General features: G+C 32.1%; 1 protein-coding gene across 1 annotated transcript; it reads left to right on the top strand.

Annotated features, from left to right (window-relative positions):
• Positions 1 to 3390: 3390 nt before the first annotated feature.
• LOC111060052 (polyprenol reductase) lies at positions 3391 to 10738 on the top strand. The gene is made up of 6 exons (XM_022347691.2): positions 3391 to 4176; positions 4972 to 5120; positions 6053 to 6250; positions 7852 to 7983; positions 8446 to 8609; positions 9965 to 10738. The coding sequence occupies exons 1-6, from the start codon at positions 3995 to 3997 to the stop codon at positions 10055 to 10057; spliced, it is 918 nt and encodes a 305-aa protein (XP_022203383.1). The 5' UTR covers positions 3391 to 3994; the 3' UTR covers positions 10058 to 10738.
• Positions 10739 to 11081: the final 343 nt, after the last annotated feature.

The following is an 11081-nucleotide window of genomic DNA, read 5'->3' as shown; positions in this document are numbered from 1 at the left end:
TTGAGGTCATGTGTTGCAGGCTGAGCCACCATGGTTTTCCTGCTTAGGAAATATATAAAAGTATGTTATTTTGGTATATACCATAAATTGTGATTTCATAATATTATGATTTTTAACTTCAGGGTGGAGCAGCATATGGGGTTTGGGTCCTGTGTATCCTAAAAAAAGTTTTGAGGGTTCTATGTAGGGCTGAAAGATTTGCTCTCTGTCAACCTCTTTTCAGGAGAGATGGGAGAGAGTGGATTCTTACAATCTTTCTGCCTTTATATTTCTCATGTATTATATAGAACAAATGCAGGTTTGCTGATGTTATCCACATCAGATTCACTCCAACCAACAAAAACACAGAGAAGAGACCAACAAATGATGACACAATGATAGAAGACTGTACAAGATTTCTGGGGATAATGATTGACAGGCACTTAACCTGGAGAAAAAATATTGAACTGTTATGCAAAAGGTTAGCATCTGCTGTGTATGTAATGTGAAGAATCAGAAACATATCAGGAAAAAGTGAATCATTAATTGCATACCACTCACAATCAGGCGTGAATCCCCCACTTTCTGAGAGGAGTTTAAAAAATCTACAGCTACTCAAGTCCAGTCAATATAGACATGAAAAGGGGGTGTGCTTGCATTTTAGGGTTCTGATTCTTTAATATATTGTTCGGATGCATAAAAGAAGTTCAGAACCAATTATTTCATGCAAAATTTCCTTGTGCTAGATGCACAATGGCCCCAAAACCTCTTTTTTCGGTTCATTTTCCAGTTTTCAGTTATTTCTGCCAAATCCTGTAATTGGACACAAAAATTCGTTTTTGCCTTTTTTAGATCATGAAATTTCTAATAAAGAATTCACCATTGTCATCACATTGAGATTTCGCACCATGATATAATTTCATTAGATCATTTTCTATGAGAATCACCTGTTACATGCACTTTATTTAGTGGAGAGGCGTGCATAAGGACACCTCAAGGATCAAAATTTCAAATATTCATAACTTTTGACACAATGATGAATTGAAAACAGCTCATTCTTCTCGGCTCATCAAGACAGTTCCAAATCATGCATCATTAGTCGAATTTGATCGAAAAATATAAAATTCATCTCTGAGTGTATTTCAACCAGTGTATTTCAATACACAAATAAATGACCCATAATTCAGAGCTATGTATTTCGGTAACCCATTATTATAAAAAAGACTTGATATTGAATTTTAGAATTAAATTTGAATTTTTTATTCTCTTTTAGTTGCTGTAAACAGAAGAATATGATTGTAATGTAAGATTCAATCATTAAAAAAACTCAAGAAATCAAAGATACTTTCCTCATATTAACGGTCTAGCAAGTTCTATGATAGGAAACAGTGATTCATAAATAATTTGAGGAAATTGAGCTTGTAGAGGATTAAATTTTCTACAATTTGGAATCAATCATAAGTTTCTATGGTGGATCAGACTCATTTAAGAGACTCTTGATTAACAGAAAAATCGAGAAAAAAAATGAGAAACTGAAATCGCCATTTTAAAAATCAGCTTTTACTTTCTAATGATACTGGAATCGAAAGTATTCTTCATTGTAGTGGAAAGAGAAAATATACTTTCCCATATCCACATTTTGAAATTTTATCCAAAGTATTTCACAAGATACACAGCTTTGAATATGGAAATTGGTCATTTTTTGTGAATTGAAATACCTACTGGTTAAAGTAAACTCAAGGATGAATCGAATCCAATCAAATTTCACTTATGATGCAAGATTTTGAACCGCCTTGACATGTCGAGAAGAATGAACAGTACATTGAGATTTGATCATTGTGTCAAATCTATGATTGTTTGAAATTTTGATTCTTGAGCTGTCTTTATGCGTGCCTCTGCACTCAATTAAGAGCATCTAATGAGTGATTCTCATAGAACATGATCTAATGAGCTTATATCATGGTGCGAAATATCAATTTGATGACAATAGTTGTTGATGATAATTGAAGTTAAAATTTGGGAGTTTTCCAAAATACAAGGATCATTGTTGTCAGGTTTACCAGGAAATTCATGAGATAAAGCGCTCTACCTGTGGAGCACAAAATTACGCTCAGAGGAATCTTGAATAGACATTTGAATGGTAACAATCGGAAGATATTGTAGATTAAAAACTAAAATCATAAAAGTTGATTTTTTCTTAAAATTTTACAAATTTTGAAAAATTGTAACTCAGTACTCATTGAAGATAGAAAGATCTCTTTTTATTAGGAATTTCATAATCTAAATAAAAGGCAGGAGCAAATTTTTCTGATCGCTCACAGGATTTGGCGGAAAAAACTGGAAAATTAACTAAAAAAGAGTTTTTTGGGCCATTTTGTATCTAGCAAAAGGAAATTTTGCGTGAAATTCTGGCCTTTGCATGGTTCTGGTCTTCTCTAATGTATCCAAACAATATATTGATAAATCAGAACCACAATCTAAAATGCAAGCACCAATAGTGACTGGTCTATAGTGAAGTCCACGTTATAATGGCAGTGTAGGAAGATAGGAGAAAAGGGTAGCCAGATCTCAGCCTTGTCACCCAAACAGCTGATACTGGTATATCTGATGAATTTAACTGTTCATTATTGTTGAAAATAGTTAATCATATTTTATTTGTCAAGAAAATATATTTTTTAAAGATGTAATAATAAATTTTAATGATTGAGATAAAATATCTTGTCAATTAGTTGAATTTTTACATTGTTGATAAAATATGTGGCAACATCGCAATGCGTGAAAGAGATAGCGGCGGCATCTGCTTTGTTGAACGATAGACAAGGATAGCAACACCATTGCAAATCATACACTGCCATTATAACGTGGACCTCACTATACTGATGTTGATTCTGTGTTCTCATAGGGCTATAGACTAATCTTGGCGAGCTGAACAAAAAAGCCACTAAAACATTTTTTGTGGGAAGCAAATTTTATGTGTCCTGAAAATTGAAAATTTTAGATGGACCAGGGGGGCAGAATATCAGACTCAATAGCTATTTACATACTGCCGTTTAACTCTCCTCAATAAATCTTCATAAATTACGGAGTATTTGGATATGCTGTCCAGGTTATAGTACGACGGTCAATGTTTACGACGTAGAAGTCATTTATTCACTTTTATTGTGTCTAGTTGAAACACATTAAGAAAAGCTCCTAACAATGCAATCAAATAATAAATATTGAGAAGTACGCTCAACTCTATTACCTGGAATAATTAAAAATATTCAAATTTCAAATATTTTTGAAAAATTTTAACAAATATTTTTGATTTAAAATGATTTTTTGCATTAATATTTCTCATGATGATAGTCAGCTGGCTTTTGTCAGAAATTATTCATAAAAAAAGAAAGTAAACAGAAACATGTGTTTTGCTTTTGCTTCCTTTTGGTAGGTAACCTCCTTTTGCTGCCACCTTGGTGCTTTTCACTTTTCAGCAAAAAATTATTAAAAATCATGATTATGTGGGACATTTAGAAAATCTTGCAGTGGAAATAATATAATATGTACGATAAATGTTTTGCTGCTTCAAGTAGATTTCAATAAATTGTATTAGTATTGCTATATCATTATTATTACGGTTTGGAGTTGGAATCTCAAAAGTTTAACCATTAAATAGCTTCTATAAAAAGAAGAAAGTACTAGCCTATTTGTTCTTCTTGGTGTAATGTTCAGTTGAATCATGTTAGCATCACATTTACTGGAGGTCGAGCTTATAAAAGTAATATAATAAACAAGGTCAACATTTGCAATTCTATTCACATTGACATTATACCGCATTTCCTGGATTCCTCTGCTTCTAGAATGGAAACTTATTCATCCATTGATAACACTTGTAAAGATCATTATATCTTGAGGTAGCAAAGTGAAAGTCATAAACCATTAATGATTACACACGAAAACTTTCTATTTCTTTAGTTGAAAATCCACTGCTGAATGTAGAAGAGAAGAAAGCTGCCGGTTGGCTATCTGTTCAAATATGGAAATTAATTTGTTGAAAATAGGATTTTCACTAATGACATTTGTGATTGTCATTATTGGAGGATTAATCAATAGTTATGAAAAGATCCTACCTGTTTTTATTATTGAATCATTTCGCTATGGAAAATTTTCTTACTGTGGAAAGGAATCTGGCTTGAAACCTATTGAAGTTCCCAAAAGGTAAGCAAACAAAGCATTATTTGTTAATTAATAAGATTTGAATTATGATTGTTGATGTAAGACAGATATTTTGATTTAATGGTCAAAAATGATTACATTTATATTGCATGCTTATAGCAATATAGGTGTTTTGAATGCAGATTTCTATTGTGAATCTAAACAGTCTCTTATCAATGATTATTATTTTTACCAGTATTCTAATTACCGTATTAGTAAGCCACCTATATATTATAACATTATTCATAATTAGCCCTATATTAATTTTAGTTTTTTATCCTTGTTGTATTGCGTTATCATTGTAGGTAAATTAATATCTCATTCGTACGTTTTGAATTTTTGAAATGTGAGATAATGTCTAATTTCAATGTCTTATGTCTAATCTCAATAATTGAAACTCGTTTTACATTTAGCCACCAGAGGGTCGCCAGATACAGTCTATTGGCGTCCTAATGTAAAGCATGCTGGGAAACCAGCGATAAACCAGGATTAGCTACCGGGCTAGCGTCCCTTTAAGACACCAGCCGGTGCCCGGCGGTGGGCCACCTTCGAGGTGGATGACCCTCGAGTAATGAACGCAATAAGAACTAATGCCCCCAACTCGCTCCAATACCTGACGACCCCTGGTTGCCGTTCCAAAACTGGTAGCTGAATTCAATAACATAGAGAATCCCCTTCCTCGTGTGTTTCTCAAATCAAGCCCGTATTTAAAATGTTACATATATTTTCCTCATACCCTTAGCGTTTTCGCTCCATAATTTAATATAACCTGCTATTAAAACTATTTTTTTACTGCAGATGGTTCCAACATTTCTACATTGTATCCAGTCTTCTATCAATATCGTCTCTAATACTGATGCTGAGGATCATAGTATTTGGCGAAGAGGCACCTTATGCACTGGTAAAGTTTCTCGATCTAGTTGGAACTTCAAATAGAAAAGCTGGAGGTAAGCCTTCAATTGATAATTCCAATTCTTGACCGATTCTTGTCGAACAGTATGGATAATGTGTGAGATGGCATAAAAATCATGTCTTGGTGGAATTTGATGACTGTTCAGGCATCATCAGTTCATCAAAGGTTGATTGTGCCTGAGCTATTGCAGTTTTCAATTAGTATAGGCCAAATGAAAAATTGCACTATTCTACAAATCAGTCTTAGATCATGATGTTTGATCACAAAGAGTTCAGGAAACATACCTCAACTTAACTTAACGAGAGTACTTGCTCTTCAGAAAGTAGAGAGGCATGTTTATAAGCCATTGTTGGCACAAGGATTGTGATGATATTATTAATTATTTATCAGATTGTAAGCTTGCTGTATTAGGGAATAAAATGAATAACTGTGATATCAATACTTTTCTCATTAAGCCAAAACCGAACTTTGTTTAACGGTTTCATAAATCTGGATATTGAACTTTTTTAAAGAAAGGGCTATTGAATACAAGCATTTTCAAAAGTGACAACCTGAAGGTGACGTTTCTTTGAAAATATATTGTAAATCTGAGTAAGTTAATTTCTTGCCAGTTTAATACTTGCCAATATTAATTTTGTGTATTTGAATTTATTTACAAAAGGGCTAAAGCCTTCTCCCTAGCATTGGATAAAGAAGAGCTATTATAATCGAAATTTATCTTTATTTTTGTAGTTTGTCAAGGAAAGTAAAATTCATGAACTTTTTCGCACATCACTTACGAGTTTGGTCGGGTGATCGTTTCTCAAAATATTGAATAAATAATTGGTGCTCAAAATTGTGTAACTCCCCAAGTCCGGAGGTCGAGGAAAACTAGTAGTTGAGGAAAAGGAGGAGTAGTTATTTATTTTTATTGCCATTTCATTGAAATTAAACATTCTTTTATTAAATAGTTTCCTTTTATTTCAGTGAGTGGAACTGCCCTATTAATTGCATTGAGTCTTATGTGTCTGCAATGCTGCAGGAGGCTCTATGAGACAACATTCGTCAGTGTCTTCTCAGATTCCTATATGAATGTATTTCATTACCTGGTTGGATTCGTTCATTATATCGGATCTATTCTAGCAATTCTGTCAGAGGCTCCTAGCTTGACACCTTTATCCTTTGGTAATATTGAAACTCAATTAAATAGTTCATAAAATTAATTAGTAGAGTATTATTAAATGTATATATTTTTTGTTGAAAGAAATTTAGCGTTAACTTCATACTACTGTAAACATAATAAGCTACCGGTAATTATTCTTTCTTCATCACAAGATTTATTCAAAAAGATATCTTTTCTCCTGACGTCTCCAGAATGGGCCAGGAATACACCCCCTTCAGTAAAGGTCATACGGGAATAATTCACAGAGACAAGTTTTCACAGAGACAAGTAGTGTTTTTGAACGATATCAGTGTCACAGAGGCAAGTTTCATAGGAGCAAGTACTTCTATAAATGGCAGTCTCACAGGAACAAGTTCCCACAGAGACAAGCAGTTTTATAGAGATAAGGTCTCCGTCCAAACTAGTAGCGCTATAAATGGCAGTATCACAGAAGCAAGTTCTCATTCGAACAAGGTGTTTCACAGATCAAGTACAGTGTCGTAGAGACAAGGTAGCGAATGTAGGAAGAAGTTAGGCGTGTTGCCTACATCTGAACTTGAAGGCATTCCATTATTTGTTCTGGTAAATTGAATGTCTGCTGTTTTTTAATAATGTAGGTATATGATTATGATTAAAAGTTTATCATATAAGATAGGGATGGGTTGGTAACCTATTAGAATTAAATAGAAGATAAATAAAATTATGAAGATAACTTGAATAAATAAATTGAGTTTTATGTAAATTAATATATTTCTACCAAACTCCAAGATAATATATTGGTATACGATACTAATATACTTGTACCAAGATAATACTCCAAGATAATATTGGATACTATTCCAATATATCTAATAAGTAGTATATATTAGACCTTCAACCCGAAAGAATAATCAATATGAATATGAAATGGAATATAAAAGCCAAATAGCCTACCACTGACCTATTCATCACTGCTTCTTTAAAACCACATGGCCAAAATGGTTTTTCATTATAATTCCTTCTTTCGTAATAAATTGTTTATGCTTTTGTACTCCTGAGCGAAGCTCGGTCCCCGATATTGAGCTAATCATCGTCTTCTTTTTCCGAGCTGCGGTCTCGAATTGTAAATTCAAATTGATAATATTAACTTCAGGCAGTCACAGAATACTTGTTCCTATGAAACTTGTCTCTGTGACACTAATATCGTTCAAAAACACTACTTGTCTCTGTGAGAACTTGTCTCTGTGATACGGACCCGGTCATACAACATAAGTTTCAAGAAAATTAGTTTAATTAAGTATATTAAAATTAAACAATTCTGTTTCTTTTCAATTTCAAATGAGTGGAGATTCATCGTTATAATCCAATCTAGGTTAGGTGATTTGATATTATAATAGTAGACAGATACTTACGCACTGATTATAAGTATGCTTTTGATTAAAATAATTTGCTAAAGTTTATTTAGATTAAGCAATACAATTCCCTTTTCCAATCTATCATTATCGAAAATTCTTAAGAAATCATTACTGGTTCCATTAGTATCTCTTGATCTCCGATCCTGGATCACTATTATTCCAATGATATAAATAGTTGTAACTAATCTGAGAAATTTACTCACCTATTCTACTGTTCGCTTTTTTTTCAGAATACAAAGCTGCCTTATCAATATGGGATGTTGATACGTTCATGTTCTTTGGAATAATGGTATTCTGTTGGGCATGGTATCACCAGTTCGTCTCAGCAAAGATTCTTGCTAATTTGAGGAAAAACAAGAATGGTAAGTTTTTTCACTATCCAATATAGAAAAGTTTTCAAATTGACGATTCAATTGGTTTTTGATGCACAATTATTAAAAACATCATAAAATGGATAGTTTAGATACAACATTATGTGTAAAAAACAAATATTGGTGTTTGCGATTTGTTTAAATTCCAGGTTTAGCACTCTACTGTATTTGATATTTGTACTACCGATATTCTATCAGGAATAACCCGATTTCCCAAAAATGAAAAACCCCAACTCTTAAATAACATTTCTACAGAAAACGTAAAACCAGTCTTAAGTCCAATTAAAAGTTTAATGTAAAACCACTCTTAAGTCCAATAAAAATGTTAATACCATAATAATCACAAAATTGATTATTTTCATTATCTAAGCACCGTTATAGGCCCACTCAATTATTCACAATGTTGTAGCAAGCTGAAATACTTGGAAGTAAAGCGTGTTTCTTTATTTTCAGGATCAGTTGTGACTCTCAAGCATGGTTTACCAAAAGGAGATTTATTCGAAGTTGTCTCTTCACCATCGCAACTGTGTGAAGTACTTATTTACTTATCATTGGCTGTGATACTTAGAGGAAACACCACGTGGCCTTTTGTCGTAGTATGGGTATTGTCCAATCAGGTGAGTTGATTTCTATCTTCTCTAGCTCTTTGATATTCCTGGTTTCTTATTCCTGGTGAATAAATCATAAAACAAAGCATTATTCAAATATGGGTCAAGCTTGAAAACATTTTTTCTGACACACATTCTTGTTCAAATAACTATAGTGAGATTCACTTTTAACTTTCTTTTAGTAAATGACATCAATGCCTCCCATTCAAACAATCCTCTCGGATGTTCAACCTTTTCATTCATGGATGTTCTTCCTCGCCATATTCCCCCATGTGCAATGTCACTTCCTATATAGAGTTGTCCCACGAAACGTGTAACAGCCGAAGACCAGATTCTACATGAAATTTCAACAAAAAATGTTCAGTCAAATTTTTCTTATATTATCTAACTTGTAATTTCCGAGATATAATGATTTTTCGATATTTAAAAAAATAGAAAACTATCAGTCAACATCATTTCTAGAGATATGGTTGGAGAGAGGAAGAAATTTCCAATAAGATTCATATGATTTGTTCCTTTTTTGGCGTTCTTCAGCTCTTCATGAGCTTTCAAACTGTTTGAAAGTTAGTTTTCTTTTAACTCGACAAATGTAATTTTTAAAACTTTGTATGCTCATAAAAAGTTAGAATGATAATTTGGACTGATCATTTTCTAGTTATTGACATTTTCAAAAATATCAGGAGATTGGTATATCTCGAAAACTAAGGTCGATATAAGAAAAATTTCACTGTACATTTTTTGTTGCAATTTCCATGTAGAATCTATGGTCTAAGACTGTTACAACATTCGTAGGACATTTTGTATATTCAAGTTTATGGGCTTTATATTGACTTTGTTGAAGTTTTATCACAAGAAATTTGCACTTGAAACTCCAGATTTTTTTCATTCTATACATTTTAAAATTGATAATAATTATTGAATGTGAATTTTCGAAGTGAATTTATTTTTAGAAATCAATATCAGGATCTACAATTATTTTGATTGGTTTACTAAAGCGTAATACGCCAAGAATATTTCAATAATCGCTCTTAAGTATGACCCTAAAATTCCTCGGAGAGGCGCTTCTGAGGAGTACTCTAGAGGAATTGATATTAGAAGCTATCCAATTTCCAGTAAACCATTATCTAATCTTGACTCTTCTTGATGCCGCAGCTACATTTTGGCCCAAAGAAGGCCAATGCCGAACAGCGCCAGTTTATGGGTGGTTTGCCAGCATTGGCCTTCGTAAGGAATTACACATTCACCAGGCTAGGCCAACATGTGGACTAGGCATAATAACATATTGAGATTTATTTTTGCATTCTATAGTTGCTCAAGCTTGCATTTTCTGAAAATTTATGTCCAATTCGATTTGTATTTTTCAGATGGAAACAGCTCTGCTGAGCCATTGGTGGTACCAAGCTGAGTTCAAAGATTATCCAAAAGAGAGAAGAGCTATAGTCCCATTATTACTGTGATAATTACTTAATCATTCTGAAATTTAAACTACAATGCTTTAAAATTATAGTTTCTATTGAATAAGCACAACTAATGAATAGTTGAAGTACATGGGTAAAACCATTTAATTCTGTCATAAGGTGAGGATATATAATTATTTATGTAAGTTATAGATTTTCTTCATTGTACATACTCTACAATTACCAATAAAGTATTATAATACAAATCATCAATATTATAAACAAATATCAATTAATAAAGTTTTTATTAATCTATTTTGAGAATCTTTACAATTTTACTGTTTAACAAAGCTCAAAAAAATTGAAGTTCAAAAAATTGTAGATTTTTAAAATTCAAAGTTTTCTGTTTTAATTATCCTGATAATTATCTTCCTTTTTTTTAATTTTTATTTTGCTATTTATTTTCATTAGAATTTATAAACTAGTAGGAAGTATGATATTATATCATGTCAAAATTTGCTAAAATTTTCTCTCATAAACATTGAAAACAGATCTCTTATTTGTATACTCCAGGATAATATACTACCTGTCAACTACCAAAGCTTGTACTTAATACACGTTCATATAACATAATCCATTATGCACATAGTCCAACTTATCCCATTTTTAATTTCAAATGCATCTCATTTTATTTTATATTTATTTATAATATATTCCTGCTAGAGATTATACAGTGGACGGACGAATAAAATATTTTTCTATGAATTTTTAGTATTTTCATTTCAACCTTTTCAAATTATTCAAGAACAAATAAAAAGCTACAATGTTTACAAATTATTATTTATTAAAATCAATTTTGTGATGTGAACACACTACCTAAGTATTCTTCTGCCTAATTTGAAGTCTAGAACTTGTCAACTCATTGTAATAATCACTTTTCCTATATACAAACGTTTCAATATAAAACACTCTTGTTACGATTATCACCATTTTCTTCAATAACCAGCTATTACTTGTGAAAAGCTTATATTCTCTCGAGATAGATGGAGATTGAATTATTTCGACTAGAGCTTTTATGTTATCT

Source organism: Nilaparvata lugens, chromosome 4 (assembly GCF_014356525.2).
Source record: "Nilaparvata lugens isolate BPH chromosome 4, ASM1435652v1, whole genome shotgun sequence".
Taxonomy (NCBI): Eukaryota; Metazoa; Arthropoda; class Insecta; order Hemiptera; family Delphacidae; genus Nilaparvata; species Nilaparvata lugens.
The sequence above is the reverse complement of the archived record's forward strand: the minus strand, read 5'-3'. Positions and strand labels throughout refer to the sequence as shown.

Excerpts from the sequence above, each read along its gene's own strand:
- LOC111060052 (XM_022347691.2), top strand. The coding sequence starts at position 3,995 with ATGGAAATTAATTTGTTGAAAATAGGATTTTCACTAATGACATTTGTG. Across the intron at positions 5,121-6,052 it reads TTCAAATAGAAAAGCTGGAG|TGAGTGGAACTGCCCTATTA; the intron begins GTAAGCCTTCAA and ends CTTTTATTTCAG. Across the intron at positions 7,984-8,445 it reads TTTGAGGAAAAACAAGAATG|GATCAGTTGTGACTCTCAAG; the intron begins GTAAGTTTTTTC and ends CTTTATTTTCAG.